Consider the following 16,667-nt stretch of genomic DNA (forward strand, 5'->3'; position numbering starts at 1 on the left):
TTTTGACACAGCATAACATGAATAATAAAATACAACATGCTTCCTCCCCTGTTTTTAATCATGATTTAAATACATTTTTTTTTAAATTGTATTTTTCTTTTTTTATCAGGAGCCAATCCAGGATATTTTTCTCGCTACCTACTTTTGTGAAAGTATTGCATCATTCTATTTTTGTGAAAAAAAATTTTTTTTTATCAGCATTGTTTTTGTGAACTTTTATAGAGGCATCCTAATTTTTGTAAAAGAGAAGTAGAACAAGTGAAATTTTAGTTTGAAAAGTGTAAATGTCATCTAGTATTATTTTTAACAGGTTTCGTTTTTTGGGGAGGGGGGGGGGGGAGCTAAAAACTTAAGAAGTACCAAAAATACCATCTTAATTTCAGCTTAATGGGCTATGTACTGTGTACAATATTGGAAATTATGAGAAAAACACAGTTCCTCAAAAACATGTTAAAAGATTGCGATAATATTGCATAAATACACTTTGGCGAGAAACAGCTAAAAATTAGTTAAAATACCACAAAAAGGTTGCTATTTAAGCGATGGTTCATATAAACCTGCTTAGTATTTTATTTTATAAGTGAATTTTGTTTTAAACAGAGAAACAAATTTTATATTTTAAAATGCGAATCTTTGAAATTTTCGATGTTTTTGTGAAGCTACCTGATTTTATTACTTGATTTTTGTGAAAGTACCTATTTCAAAACAAGATTTTTGTGAAGGTACCGAAAAACGGTAGCAAAATCAGCCTGTATTGGGCCCTGTTTATAGAAGTTTTTCAAATCATCCACAAGTGGGAATCTTACACCCTTACAAGGAGAAGATCTGAAAAAAAATCACCAAAAAAAATTACGCCTACAAATTTAGTTCCTGTGGGTTATGAACATTTTACTCTTGAATGTTCTTTTCCTTTTTTTAGAGAGCTTTCGGCACAGCTCTTTTTTTATTTAAATTTTTATATCATCATAAATTATAATTTTCCTTGAAATCAAAATTAAAAGTGTACAAAACGTTTTTTTAATTTTAATTTTCATATTATTATAAACAACATATTCAATGGGCAGACTTTCAAGGGGTTCTAAGACAACAGAATATTTAGAAAACTATTTAAAAACTAAAGTTAAAAAAAGTGCCTGAGACATGTTTTCAGAATCAAAACAGTACTAACATTCCATGAGTTTTTAAACCTGCAAATCTTTTTGAATGATCTTATCAACACTAACATCTTGTCTCCATCAACACTATTGAAGGTATGCCTCATTTAATGGGCCCTTCTATGAAGAAGCAGCTAGTGCTGCCTCTTCTCTTTCTTGGTGACAGCTCTGGTCGCTTCCTCTGGCATTCGCGAGGGATCCGATAAAATATTTGTTGTCGTGCTCAGGTGCCGTAGGGAGTTCAGCACAGCTAAAAAGAAAACACATCCACCATTAAGCTACGTATTGACTACTTTCATAAATAAGATAATTTTTCTTGATGTTTATGGTGCCCTACAGGTCTTAATTTCTAACAAAAAAAAACTAGTTCTTCAGAACTTAATGTATAAATAGCCTATGATAAGGAGAAAGTTCCCATAAAATTGAAAAGATGTGCAAGAGTTGAGCTTTCATACAAGTTTAGCTCCAGTGTACTATAAGATTTATGCAACGTTATCTTTTACTTCTCCAGCAACTAAAGGAACAAAATGGAGTAGATATATTTAAAATGCAAAAGGTTGCTGAAAAAACATTACGTTTTAACAAATTTTCTTACATTTAACAGTTGTTTCTGAATTAATTTAAAAAAGAAAGAACTTAAAAATATAAGTGAAATTATCTCAGAAATATTTATGTAACCAGTTAGATAATAATATAATTATTGATTTTATTTGCTGCATTTGATCATTTTGAAAATTCTGTAAAAAAAGTTTTAAAACAAATTTTTTTTTTTTTTGAACATTTCATTATGTAGCTAATATAAGTGGTTATTTGATGATAAATACCAAATGCCACAAAAACATTCTTTCTGTGATTAATGTTTATCACCCAATGAAAAGGAAATAGTGAAGGAACAAAAATGGATGTTATTTTTAGCTTTCATGATGATTTTGTATTGAGGATAGAAAATTATTAAAACATGCTGTTTCTAATATTTTGCACCACTAATATTTTCCCAAACATCGTATGTGATGAAGAGAAATGGAGGGGTTTTTTTTTTGGATTCAGCATCCTTGAAAACATTGAATTCTACCAAAAATATTCCATGCAGAGAGAAAACGATCTTTTTTGCAGACCTGTAAATTTACCATACTACATACCTGGCCTGAGTGAGACAAGAGAGCAGTGCTGGTCGAGCCAGGCCAAAATGGACTTGCACATCTCATCGATGCTTGTCGTGGACACACTGCTGTTGAAGGAATCCACCAGAGGCTCCATGATCAGGCTGAACTGTACAGAAAGGATAAGTCAAGGAACAACCTTTTATTAATTGATATTTAGTATGGTGAATTATCAAGTTACACTTAATAACAGCTACTATAAGAAGGGAAAAGATACCTCCCATCGAGAAAACTTTTCCTCAACCCTAGAACCAACAGCAATTGTGACAAATATTTGCAATCTTGAAGTTTGTGAAGAGTCAATTTTGAAAAACAAAGAAGAGCTTTACAGACATAACTCAAACCAATTTCAAAATATTTGACCTATATGGCAAAATAAATAACATTGCCATTCACAAAATTGCAAACATTTTGCATTATATACCTGTATTTTGGGTTTACAAGGAGCTCCATTTTCAATCTGAAAATGTGAAATGTTGAGAGCTTTGAGTCATGAATTACATGCATGCAATTACTTTTGGAACTATGTCAATTTGATTTTGGAATGTAAGTCATCAAACCGTCAAGTCCAAGTCAAAAAAAAAAAAAAAAGAGTTTATAGCTTTATCAGTGCGACAAGAAGTTTAGGATGACCATGCAAATCAAATGAAGAAAAAAAAAAGGATACAATCCAGAATTTCCAGTTCTGCAGGGTTTGCTGACGGACATATTCTTCGAACATCTCTTTCATCTTGTTTGTCCTCTGGCAAGGAACAGGAGCTCCAGAAGGAGGTAGTTGACTTTGGTACACACTGCAGAGAAGGGAAATAAACACTTGGAATATCATCACTGATACTGAATTAAAATATTTTCAAAAAGAAAAGAGGAAAATCACTTTAAAAAATTTAATACTTGCAGATATAACAAAAGTAGATAAAAAGCAGTGTAATTCATTGTATCAGTTTGTGAAGTAGTACTTCAAATAAAATGAATATCATTGAAATATACATACAAATGTAAGTTAATCCTGTTCTACAGATCTCTCAATGTCAGGTAAAAGTATCAAATAATATGGCAACAAGGAAGGGGAATTTCATAAATTAAACCTTAGAAAATTCGTGAAAGGGTCGATTCTCTACATTACACAGTTTACTGCTGGGGAGAGAAACACTTTTTTCTATTTGAGTACAATTTACGTTAAAGACATTTAAAACATATGTATTTATCAAGAATAGTGTACCACTCAGAATGTTATTAATACATTTTTTGTAATGAGTCTTCTTTGTATTTAAATAGATATCAACTTCAAATTTTTATTCTGCTATTCATTCCAATACAATGGTAAAAATAGCTAAGCAACAAGTAAAATGATGGGGAGGCCTCAGTGGTTTCTAAGACCAATATTAATCAACTGTTCGGTAAAGACCAGAATAATACTTATCCAAAGTTTCTAAAAATAGTGAAGGTGAATGTCACAATTGATCTGCTTACAGCACTCTAAAACATCATATCAGGCAGTGAGAAGCAAAAGGGATGTAAGTGGCAAAATTAAAAAATTGGAACCAATACAAATGGTAGGTGAACCTCTCCTGTGTCTTGGGGTAAGAGATAGTACACGTAGCCCGGGTAGGTGCTGCTGAATGGCATGATTTTGAAAAAAATTCAATGAAAGCCTATCTAGGACGTTATCTTTATACATATTTTACTCAAAACCTGAAAATGTATTCTTACATCCCTTTGCTTCTCACTGCCTTATATACTCTTTGCAAAAAGATTTAAAAGATTTTGAAAAGTTTGAAATTCAGCAACACTTTCTTTTATACCTGAAGTTTTTTTTTTTTCTGTCAAACAAATTACAACTGTCAGTTGAAAAAAAATTCTCCTGTGTTCTTTTTTTTTGGGGGGGGGGGGTATTTACTTTTGCAAAGTGGCTAGAAATTTTAGGAAATTTAGTGCCTCTTGGGGTTACAAGAAGAAGATAAATAAATTAAGATACAATAAAAAGATTCAGTAAATGCTCAGCATAAGGATAAGTATTAAAAAATAATAATGTAAATGGTTTCAGAGTTTCAAAAACATTTTTCTTTTTTGAAATAAGTGGTAATAGTTGTATGATGAATACATTTTTACAATCGATATTTTTGAGAACAATCAACTGAGCAGGGTTGCTATTTTGTCCACTTTTTTGTAAAAAGTCTGGGACACTGGAAGAAATCGGACAAAATGGACAAAATTGGACAAAATGGACGAAATGAAAAACCAATTGATTATCCATACATAAATTTATGGTGTAGTAAAACTAGAATATAGCTCTAATACATTATCTATTATGAATTAATTATTTAATTAAAATAGAATGATTGTTAACTTTAGATTTTAATAAATCAAAAAAAAAAAAATAATAATAATAATAATAATAATAATTACACATTGGTGCAACTAAATTTAGATCATAATTTACTTAAAAGTAATAAAATTTAACAATATGAATAAGTTATTGGGTGTGATTACATCATTATATATTACAATAGTAGAAATTAAACTCAATGGAAAAGTCAAATGAAATGCTTGGAGACGTGCACACAAAACAAAGATTTAGAAACTAAAAACATTTTACTGTTATATTTTTCGAGTTTTCATTGATGTCACCCCATAGTAAAATATTGACGTACTCCGCATGTTTTTATGGATGTGTTAATGTCATACAAATTACTACTTTAGTAGGGTTGTGGGTACACAGAACAGTGTACCAGAAGAGACTATAATGAGCAAGTGGGTAGATAGTTTTAAAATGGCCATTAATCTTCAGTGGGGACTAATAAATTGACTAAGTACAGCATAGATGGGTACAGAGCCTCTTGCTGATCATCACATTTGTATTTGTATTACAAGAACAGATTTCACTTCATGTCAACTTAGTTTCTCTCTCTCTCTCTCTCTCTCTTTTTTAATATGATTTTTAATGTTTTGAGATTCCAACCTTTAAAAACTTTTTATTTCCACTTTTTAATTTTATAAATGCATTTATTATGGGCAATAAGCTTCCACATCACAGATAAACATCTTTAAGTGTACAGCTGACGTGTTTGTTTTTATAAATGCTATTACATGCCCTATAACTTATTAACACTCATTTGACTTTTACACACTTAAATAAACCTCAACTCATCTTATTTTTTCATTTTCACTTCAAAATATTTTTCAATCAATTGTGTGTGTGTGTGTGTGTTTATATATAGATTTATGTAGGCTATTTTATATTAAAATATTACTTAAACAGGAAGAATCTATACAATTACTAGAGGATCCGACAAACGTTGTTCTGTTCAAATTTTGTAAATTGAAAAGTTAAAAAAATTCAATAAACTATCAAGGGTTTGAAGCGTTTTGTTGAAAAAAATGAGTAAAAAGAAAATATTTTAAGCTGCTTGGTGTCAGAATGCGTATCTTTATTACAAACTTGATTTATCTAATACCCACTGAGCAGTTGTTTTATTAACTTTTTTCTCCCGTACTTGATGGTTTGTTCCTTCAGTCATACTCAAAGGATAAAAAGCGTCCTCAGATATTAAGTGTAAAAAACTAACTACCCATCTAGAACGAACGGGAAATCCTGCTGCAACATCCCCCATATGAAAAAGAATAAAACAATCGAAAGGATATCGTTTTAAAAAATAATAAAGGTAAAAACTGTTCTCTGAATAAGCGAAAATCTCTCCCCCCCACCTCCCGATGTAAAATAAACACATTCAACTAAAATGACTAAACACTTTAAAAACGAAAAACAATTCTTTGCAATTTGAAATATTTCGCCAAATAAACAAAAATTACAATAAATTACATTAACAGTAGCTTTAAAATGTAAACAAATGATCACACAACTCTATTGTTTAGAGCCAAAGTCACCACGTTACAGTAATCCAGCCGATCATTGAGCGAAGACAACTCCGACCGATTAGCAGTCCGATCTTTTGAACGAAAACTTTTTAAACTTCATATATTGTCTAATTTGTTCTTTCCACCAAAAATAAAGATCTTCCACTGCACTGATCATTTGTGTACAGAACTACTATGTTGTAATTTATCTGGACGAATATAAAATTTGTTTCATCTTTAAAGTTCATCATATCCTTTATATTCCTATCGTTCCTAAAGTCCATCATGTCCACCATATCCTTTAATAATGTATTTATTATTTGGATAATCCTTAAAGTATTCTTGACATTGGTGCCAAAACTCAGATGGATTTGAGCCGAGAAACAAATGTTGCTGGGTACGGTACTTTCACGGGACCTAAAATCGTCGCTTTCAAGAAATGAAGGCTTCACTTTCTCCCTCTCTATGTTTTATCTATGCTCAATTGACATATCACAGTAGGAAATTTCACTACAAAATTCAGAGCTGGATTTCTTATTGTCCTTTGGCAACGGGTTAAATATTTATTTCAGTTCGCACTCAACAATAGGTTAAAATAAATATTAATCATTCGGGAGATATAACTATCCAATGTTTAAATTAATTAATTAATTAACAAAAACATTTCCGATTCGATCCATCGCACTTCGAAACCATGCTTGCCACAACTTAATTACACTCAAAAAATTTGATCGAAATTGGTCCAACTGTTAAAAAGCCTTATGGTGACAAACGTCCGCACAAAAGATTTTTATATATTAAGATTTATTATTTTAAAACTTCCAAATTTTTAACTAAAAACTTTTAGTTTACCGAAACAGTGGACGAAATGGACAAAATGACATTTTGACCGGGACGGTTTTTCAATGGTTTTTTCCGGGGTTGACAAAATAGGTCAACCCTGACTGCAGGAACCTAAAAAGACCTTGAGACTTGCATTTGGGAGAAGAGAAATAGTAACAAATATAGTGGCTAGAACCAACCTAATGGCTTGATTGAGTTCATCTATCTGCTTCTTCAGCCTCTCCACTTCTTCTAGTTGCTGCTGCCTCTCTGCTTTCAGAGTGCGGATGTACTCAGCACCTGTGAATGAAATGAGCACACAACTTTCAATCTAAATGTTTATTTCCATTGGAAACTTATTTCTTGAATTGACAGTTAAATTCTTCAAACTGACCCTTGTAGCTACAGTAAAACTAAAAATAACATTTTATTGCACAAAGCTTACAGATTACTGCAAACATGTGTTATGGTGTTACAAGGAACACCTTTTTCAATGCAAAGTGTGCTTATGGCTCAAAAGACATTCCTCAAAATGCTACAGCAAATATATTTCAAAAATAAATAAATAAATAAAAACAAAGATCATTTATGAGACACTGATAAAACACATCAACAGAAAAAACAATTTTTGCACTTGTAGTATTTTATTGAAATTAACTAATGCTACCGTTTGCATCAGAAGTTAAAAATTGATTTGCAGACGCACTGCAACTCAATTTTTGGAACAAAGAGACACAATGAAGTTTTGTTAATGAGAGCACAATGGATACAGTAATTGAAGCTGAAACATCAAGCTCAGTATTTCCCAAACCTTCTGATAGTTTGTATTCGATTTTGGAGCAGATAAATAAGATAACTTTTGCATCACTCTTGGAGCAGAAGAAATAAACTTTTGCCCCAATCTTTAAAACATAAGAATCAACATTTGTATCAGTCATGGAGCAAAAGAGCAGACAAAACTAATATCTGGGACTGACATATGGCAGAAAATATTAACTTTGTGCCCATTTTTATTATTTATTTTATTCGGAAGTTAAATGGACAAAAAATAATTTTAAAAACTAGCCTGCGTGCCCGGCGTTGCACGGGCTACTTAAAAAAATGAAAGAGCTGTTCAATTGATGTTTTTGTATTATTCAAACATCAGTTTCTAAAGCGCTAAGGAGTAAGTAATTATGCGTAATGCAAGGTTTGCAAAACACCAGTAGAGCATATTTTTGGCAAAAACCTCTTTAACGTTAATCATATTTATCAATAATACAAGTTATGAGTATTTTCAATTAGCACAAAAGATGAAAATATATGCATTCTCAACTATAATATGTGCTCACTTTAAACTGAATTAAATCTGATAGAATATATCTGAAATATTTATGTACAATTACAATCAGCTTTTTACATAAAATGACACACACTTTTTTGTTGATTACGTGAAACTAAAGCACCAAGACTTATTAAATACCAATAAGCATTAATTTAATATCAAGTCATCAGATTCCAATTAAGCTTTAGTTAAAATCCTTAAAAACAATCTTTTTTGTTCAATTCTGTTTCACTTAAGAAATCCAAACAATCTTAATTTAACGTGTTCTTTTAACGATACAAACTGTATTGCAAAAATCGAAACAGGAAGGAAAAAGAGATTTATTACAATTCCAAAACTCACCCATGTGACGGAAAAAAGGCCAACAAAATAAACATAATTAGTCGCACATCCTAAATGTACCCAAATATGAGGCCGGTGAATGATAAATTTACACTTCAATCAATAAACATGACTAAAGAAACATTTTTCATATGCTGAAAAGAGTTAAGAACGTTGAATGTGAAAAAATAAGAAAGGACAGACGATAAATGTCTGAATAGAGCAACCAATTTTAAACTAATTAAAAATGAAATTCTAGATGGAAACGTTGTTTTAAGATTTGGACAGCAGCCAAAAAAATCTCTTTTGACACAATTATTAGAATTTTATTTGCTCACCCATATGCAAAATGGCAACAGGAAAGAAATAAAAATTCCTGAATAGCGTTATGTTAATCAACGTTTTAATTAATATCTCCACTAATTAAAGTCGTACAATTACGAGATTGGTTCTATTGTTTTCTTTGGAAAATTTCGAATTGACCGGTATCTCGTTCGACTCTCGATTCGCAGCGGTTCTCGAGGAGATCGATCTTCAGGCAGACAGACAGACAGACGGACGCGAACAGATTTTAATATTATAGTGGATGATCGAAGTATTTGTTTGAAGTTAGGGCTGGAAGATATTTAGATTTAAAAACTCTTAATTTTAAAAACCAATTATTTTTTTAAATTAAGAAAAAAATAATTGCAGCCTTAAAAAAGTAAAAAATAGGGACAAAAAAATGAATACTACAACTTGAGAAAGAGTAGTTTTGTGTCACGGTTTGAAAGTCAAATTCAAAAGCTATTCAAAAAATATTACCAACTAAATCTATAACAATATTCATATAAGCATTTTTCAAAAACTTTCAAAGAACTGCTTTGACACTGCTATAACGAAGCAGTGGAGAAGAATAGCTAATAACCCTCCAAGTTGACAAACAAGTATGGATAGGAAAAAAGTAATATTAAATGGCGATGGAGCAATGCAGAAAATTTATATGAAAGGCATTACAAGTACATGTAGTACTGCAAATATAAAGTCAGATACCTTTGAGAGAACTAATATCCAGGGGTCAAAATATTGTTATAGAGTTTTGTACAAGTTCAGATGGCAGAATGGTTTTGTGCAACTGGCAGATTTTGCAAAAGAAGATTGCAAAATCAAATTATACCAAAGTAACTTCAGTATCTCTTTTCAAAATTTTCCCTTCAGGTGCAAAAATTTCTATCTAAAGTTGAAACAGCATATTTCTCCCTTACAGTACTTGTCAAGTAAACATTAATCTAAAATTGGTGCATTATTTCTTCATGACATAATCAGAATTGGAACTAAAGAACAGAATATTTGGAGATACTCACCCCTTTGCAGCATGGCTGCTTTACTTATCTTTGCAGAAGGGGTCTGTCCTACTGGTGGTAGCAAGTTGTGCAAGGATTCAAATCCATTCTAGTTAAGAGAAAAAGCCTAATTGAAACGAGGAACCAGAAAAAAAGTTGTTGAAATTATAAAAGTAGATGAAAAAATTGACCTTGATGTTACATCTACGCTTCTGCTCTGCATTGATGTGGCACACTCTTCTATGTTCTTTGTACTGGATTTTTTCCTCATCAGACTTTGGCCGTGAGGTTTTTGAAGGAGGCTGGCCAGGGAAGGAGAAAATTTCTTGTTCATTAATTACATTACAATAGAAACTAGAACAGAAAAAATTTAACTTTTGCATATAAAACTCAAAGTTCTACAGAAAGGAAGTAAAAAACAAAAGATAATTTTCTATTCTATCCCATTATTGGAGTTCTTTCATCCAATTATGATCCTTGGTTGCATAAAATATTTTTTTTATATTTTAACCATTTTACTAAATATGAATTTCAATTTAATGACTTTGGAAAATAAAGGCTATTTGAACATTAAAAAAAAAAAAAAACATTTATAAAATCTGTAAAAATGCATGCTTCAGGTATGCTACATCTTAACAATCAGGGCTTAAAACAACCAATAAAAGGGGGCAAAAAAAAGAGAAAACTTTCAAACTTTCTGCATTCAACTAACAAACCTAGTTGAATAAAAACATAACGTAGACTTTTTACAGAAATTGTGATTAATATTGGGTTCATCCCAAAAACCTAAAAAAGTTTAGCATGGTGTTGAATGCAAGAACAGACTGTTAACAAAATTGAGACATTTTAAAAATGTAATAGTAAAGTATTTTGAAGTTTAATTTTGTTGCTGCTTTTATAGCATTAATTTAAAGTTGAGTCATACTAATATTTCCTCGAATTTTTTTTATCTTGCATTAATACATATAAAGACATCTCATTTATTACATTTCTTAAGACATGAGTGATAAAATAATCTTCTCTTTTTTCTTCTCTATATTTAATCATCTATATTTTAACATGGCATCTTAGGATTACCTACACTTGTCATTTGGCAGTGATTGCATACACAATCAATTTACATATTTTATTTATAAGGGTTGATTAGCTCATTTTTGAAATAAAATTTCAAGCATCAGAAACTTTTTTTTTCCTTTGGTTTTGAAAAAAATGTTTCTTTTGAAGAAACATTGTACATTTTAAAGAATACATTTAAAATAATGCTAATCTGTTTTGTTTTGTTTTTTTGCTACAGAATAGTATTGTAAGTTTTGAATTAGAAAGGGGAGGGAATAAATAAAAAAGGTGGCAAAACAGTGTAGGGAATTCAAGTGTTGCCACTTTAAGTCAGATTTTTGTTTGCTCTTTTAGTTTAAGTTAGAATGAAAGTAACTGAAGATGTTAGAATGGAAATTATAGCATAAAATAGAATACTTCCTTACACTGGCTTCAAAAGAAATGGCAGGGATAGCTGGAGAGGAGCTGCAGGTGGATGAACCTGAAAGGAAAAATACCATTTTCTGTGAAAGCAAGAAGTTGTTTTTGAGCGTATGAAACTCTGTCTGGATTTTTTTTAATGCTTTCTTGTAGTTATTAAAAAATAACAGCAATAATTTCATCAAATAACTATGTATAAATATGCATTAGTTTAGAAATAAGGATTTCAGATAATACAGAGATAGAAACTTCCTTTTACATATCTGTTCGGCACTTTTTTAAGAATAAGATTTGCACACAAGATAGAAAGACAAAATCAAAAAGAAAAAAAAAGTGGTGGGAAAATGATTCGAGGAGCATTTAGAGGAACCGTTGAAATACCTGGGCTATCTGGAGCAGAAATGACACGAGTTGGAGGGGAGCTCCGGCTTGAAAATCTCGGATCTGCACTGTTTGAGAAAAGAGTACGCTGAAAATTGCTCAACCCTGCTGCCTGCAAATAAAAAATAAGCTAGTAATGTAAAAATGTTAAGGTAATAAAGGGATGCACATTCAACTGAATTCCAGTTTACATTTTCTTCTGTACAGTATCTTAAACAATGACATTGATCAAGTTAGGAAATTTGTAATCAAACAATCAACAAGTAAAGTTCCCAGGTTATAAATTGAGTTACTCAGTGGCATGTGTTAGCTTATATAGGCTGTGATGACCTAAATAAACAGGTCAAAAAATTATACAAATGTAATGGAAAAAGATTGTAATAACAGATTAGTAATGATTTCCAAAAAATAACTAAGTCAAAGACATACGCCCCACACAAAACCCTCATATACAGGTTACTTTTGTGTGATGCACTGCTTTGAGAAGATAGGGTAAACATGATAAGAGGAAAACCGGGACTGTAACAACAAAAATGCAGCATCAATCTATAAGGAAACACAATTGCAACAAATGCATGTTGTAGCTGTGAATGTAAGTCTAAATCGGGTGTAAGATCAGAATAGATATGATACTTACAGTTGTCGCCGCAGGTAGAGGAGAGAAGACAAATGTGTGAGCAGTGGTACTTAGGATCGGCCTGATGATGGTGACAGGAGAAGTTACATTTCCTGTAGGTGCAGTGCTAACTTTTATGACTGCTGGACCCAACTCTTGCGTGCAACCTGAAAGAGCAGAACTTATTTATGGGAGGATGTAAAATCACTTGCAAAACACTCAGAGCTTCTGAAGAGGAAAAACCAAAGATTATGACTCATATGTAAGCATAAACTCATTATTTATTACATACCTTACTTAAAACTTTAAAAAACAAAACTTTACCCACTTCTTTCCTTTTGAGTTACCTTAATGCACTACACACCAACAAAACGTACATATGCAAGTGATACATAATACATAATGCAATACGGACACTTGAAAATATATCTATATATATGTACAGTAAAACCCCTCTAATGCGGACACTAACAGGACAAAAAAATTTCGTCCGCAATACAGGGGAGTCTGCAGGACAGGGGTTTAATAATGTTATTTGCCTCGGAATCGGGGAATTAAAAATTGTCCTAACTGTAAACGGACGCATTTGAGGGGTATCCGTTAGGCGCTGTTTTATTGTATATTTATAATGGTAATAAACTAATAAGAACTATAAGCACAAAAAAAAGAGGAGAAGGGGGGGGGGGTAATGAAATTTAAAATTTTTCCATGGCTAATCAAGAGAAAAACAATAAGGCATTATGCAAGCAATGAAACAGTATTTTGTAACATTATAACTCTTGACTTGAATTTTTATGTTCCCCAATTTTAACTTTTTGTAATGCTGAAAGCATTTAAAATTATCAACAAATATTAAAATTAGAAGTTGCCTAAAGTATTTTTAAAAAAGTAATACTAATCATATGATGCAGAGTCACACAAATTGTATCCATTTATATATTATAAAAGAAAATATACCCTTTATCAAATTATAATTTATTGACTTAGTGATATGTTTTTTCTGCACAGTTTTGTTTCAAAATTTAAAAGACAAAATACAAAATTACCCACAAATAACTTAGGTTTAAATTATCACATAACATTCAATCCACTTACAGGAGGACAAAATATAAATAAGCAATTTCATGCTAAAAACTAAAAAAATCAATAACTTCAAACAAGCAAATCTGCAAAAAATTGTAGACACATTTTTCATTTTAAAAAATCAAATCAAATAGAAATCGAATACACAAATTCTCTGTGCTGTGAAATGACTGATAGAAAATGGAGTCATTTATGAGAACATTGTTGGTGCTCTCTTTGCACCTTCATTCTTACAAATGAGGCAGTGAGAAGCAAAGGAATGTAAGTGGCAAAACTAAAAATCTGGAGATAACCAGTACACATGGTAGGTGAACCTCTCCTCTGTCTTGGGGCAAGAGATGGTACTAGTAGCCCTGGTAGTTGCTGCTATACAGCATGATTTAGAAAAAAAATTCAATGAAAGCCTATCTAAGATGCTATCCTTAAACACGTTTGACTCAAAACTTGAAAATGTCCACTTACATCCCTTTGCTTCTCACTGTCTCAAATGTTGTCTGGTTTCACACCTTAGTGTAACAATACGTATATAAAAGAAACCAGAAGTCAATAACTACCAGAGGAGAGAAGTTGAGCAAGGACTGCATTCTGTGACAAAACTGCAGAAGAAGCCTCCCGCTTGTGTGGGTGAGACCCCGAACTGATGTCTGTCAGAGACACAGCCTGCACTGACTGCTGTGGGTGGGGCTTGGGGCTGCCGGACTGTGGGGAAGAAACACTGCGGGAACGTGTGCGTTGTCGACTCTGCTGCAAAAAAAAAGAGCAGGTTTCTGTGTGCCTCTTACTACATTCTCTAAAAATTTTCTCAAACCAAACGCAAACGTTTTTACAAAAAATGGTAGCAATAGTAAGTTAAAGTAATATCAGAGTACCAATCTAATCAGAGTTTATTCCTTAAAATATGACCCCCCCCCCCTTTTTTTTGTTGAAAATGCATTTTTGGATGCTATGATTCATACTTATCAAACTTTAAGGCATTATTTTGTAAATGATAATTTTTAAATAACAGTATACAACAGTTATTGATGCCCATTTTAATGGGAAATGTACAAAACGCTCTATGGTTTCAAAGATTTATTTAATTCTGCTAAGAATTTGGCTAGTGTTAAGAGAAATATTTTTGAGTATTGTTTAGAGAATTTTTAATGCTTATTATAACAGTACTTAACAGAAGTACATAGATAATTAATAAATGAGTTATTTTCTAATGGCAGTTTTGATATTTTCAAAGAACTGGAAGTGATAATGATTCTAAAATGGACACACTATACCTTGTTTTAAAGAATGTCATATACCGTCCTTACCTTAAAGTGCTGTTTCCCTTTTAACTGTTTAGATAACGTGTCTTCTTTAAGGAAAAGAATTAGAACTAAACATTAATGTTTAGTCTTATCTATATGCCATGGGGATGGAAAAAAATGCATAGCTACTTTCATGCACATATTTCTTTGAGGAAAGAGGAAGACTTTTGCATTCTAAAATTTATTTTATCCGAATTTCTAGAAAAAAATAGTGATGAAACTTTAAATTAATTCTAATAGCTACCTGCTTGGTTCTTTAACACTGAAAGAAAAATTGTAACAATTAAGCAGTAATATTTTTTTCTAATTAAGGCTTAGTAGCACATCTTGTTTGCCAAGAGACAATGCAGAAAATTTGTGTGCCTGACGCAACATAAACGAGCCAATTCTTGAAGAATTCATAATTATAAGGAACTAGATCGAAGTACAATATCTAGTACATTTATCTTAGAAGTGAGAAATCAAATCTCACACATTCACATACATCACGGATGAGAACACTTACCGGGACCTCTGGAATGATAAAGTTTCCGTTGGTGCCCGCCGGAGCAATGGGGCGACTCCTTCTCGTGCTCATGTAGTCACCAGAACTAAGAGAGGATGCCTGCACATGCTGACCCGTTGTGTATGAGTGCCTTCGGAAAGCCGGCGATTCCTCCCGGCTGAGAACAGACTGTTCGGCCATTTGTGGCACATTGCCACTAGCTAACTGGAGTGGCAGTTTGAAGTTACCTGCCGGTGCCTGACCGAAAGTTTGATTCATCTGTCCAAGACTGACTGAGAAGAACAGAGGGTGTTTTGCATTCTTTGCATCACTTTCCACTAATTGTCCCTGAGGAATAGGTTCTAAAGGCACTTGAATAGAAGATGCTGGCACATCCACCACATTGGGCAGGTATGAAGTTTGTTGGAGGAATGGGGAAGTCTGTTCTGTTTTCAGCGTGAGGGGGGTAGCAGACACCTGCAAGTTGGAAGGTAAGCTCTCATGGGTTTGCTGGAGACCCGTAAGCAGGGTCAAATTGGATTCCTCCGAGGGCTGGTTGCACATAAACGGCTGCAACATGTTTGCAGATGAAGATGCAGAAGGCAGTAAAGGCACATTGTCAGGTAAAATAGAGCTGCTCGTAGAATTAGAACTCATGGCTTCCAGAACGGATTTACCAGGGAATATCGTGGGTGACACTCGCTGAGACTGCAACAATCTTGGAGTGGTATTCTTTCGATGGCTATTATTCCTCTTGGAGCCAACAGTTTGTGCTGGGGATTGGTTGAAGACATTCATTAAGTTGTTTTGATGAGATGACTGTTTTAAAAGCCCTAACATGTCCTGAAAACAAAAACATGCTTTTAAACTAAAAAACTAAGATTTTAAATAAATTTGTAACCCCTTTGAAAAAACTTTTGAAAGTACCATATTGTACAGAAACATTATTAAAATAGGAACTATGAATTTTATGAACTGCAGCAAAACAAATAAATAAGTAACTATAACAGAAAAAATGGCATGTAGAACTAAACCAAGATTTCTGATATAGTTATCATCAGGGTTCGTCGATGTATATCATGATATATCCAATATTTATTTTGAAAATATCATGATATTTTGGTATTTTTGATATTCATTTTTTGAACTGCAACATAAATAAATATAGCTATATGAATATTAATCAGATGAATGTTATTCCTTAATTATTAAAAATAACCAAAAAAGTAATATACTATGTTTAACATTAAATTATCACAAATGAGTGTAAATATTACTGATATGTAAACACCATTTTAAGTTCATAAATGTTTACATTAAAATGTATATTTATATATCAATATTGAAAGGAAAATTACCTATTTATTTTAA

General features: G+C 32.1%; 1 protein-coding gene across 1 annotated transcript in view; it reads right to left on the reverse strand.

Moving 5' to 3' along the window:
- Positions 1 to 200: 200 nt before the first annotated feature.
- LOC129234152 (MLX-interacting protein-like) overlaps positions 201 to 16,667 on the reverse strand; it is a 45,791-nt gene continuing 29,324 nt past the window's right edge. Inside the window, exons 8-18 of the mRNA XM_054868052.1 lie at positions 15,318 to 16,139; positions 14,069 to 14,258; positions 12,453 to 12,598; positions 11,816 to 11,927; positions 11,440 to 11,495; positions 10,150 to 10,260; positions 9,980 to 10,067; positions 7,192 to 7,291; positions 2,982 to 3,105; positions 2,294 to 2,423; positions 201 to 1,404 (exon numbers count right to left, since the gene is read on the reverse strand). Of these exons, the coding sequence (XP_054724027.1) occupies positions 1,289 to 1,404; positions 2,294 to 2,423; positions 2,982 to 3,105; positions 7,192 to 7,291; positions 9,980 to 10,067; positions 10,150 to 10,260; positions 11,440 to 11,495; positions 11,816 to 11,927; positions 12,453 to 12,598; positions 14,069 to 14,258; positions 15,318 to 16,139 (1,995 nt within the window). The 3' untranslated portion in view covers positions 201 to 1,288. The remainder of the gene's footprint in view (positions 1,405 to 2,293; positions 2,424 to 2,981; positions 3,106 to 7,191; positions 7,292 to 9,979; positions 10,068 to 10,149; positions 10,261 to 11,439; positions 11,496 to 11,815; positions 11,928 to 12,452; positions 12,599 to 14,068; positions 14,259 to 15,317; positions 16,140 to 16,667) is intronic.

This window comes from Uloborus diversus, chromosome 1, assembly GCF_026930045.1.
Source record: "Uloborus diversus isolate 005 chromosome 1, Udiv.v.3.1, whole genome shotgun sequence".
In the NCBI taxonomy this organism is placed as follows: domain Eukaryota; kingdom Metazoa; phylum Arthropoda; class Arachnida; order Araneae; family Uloboridae; genus Uloborus; species Uloborus diversus.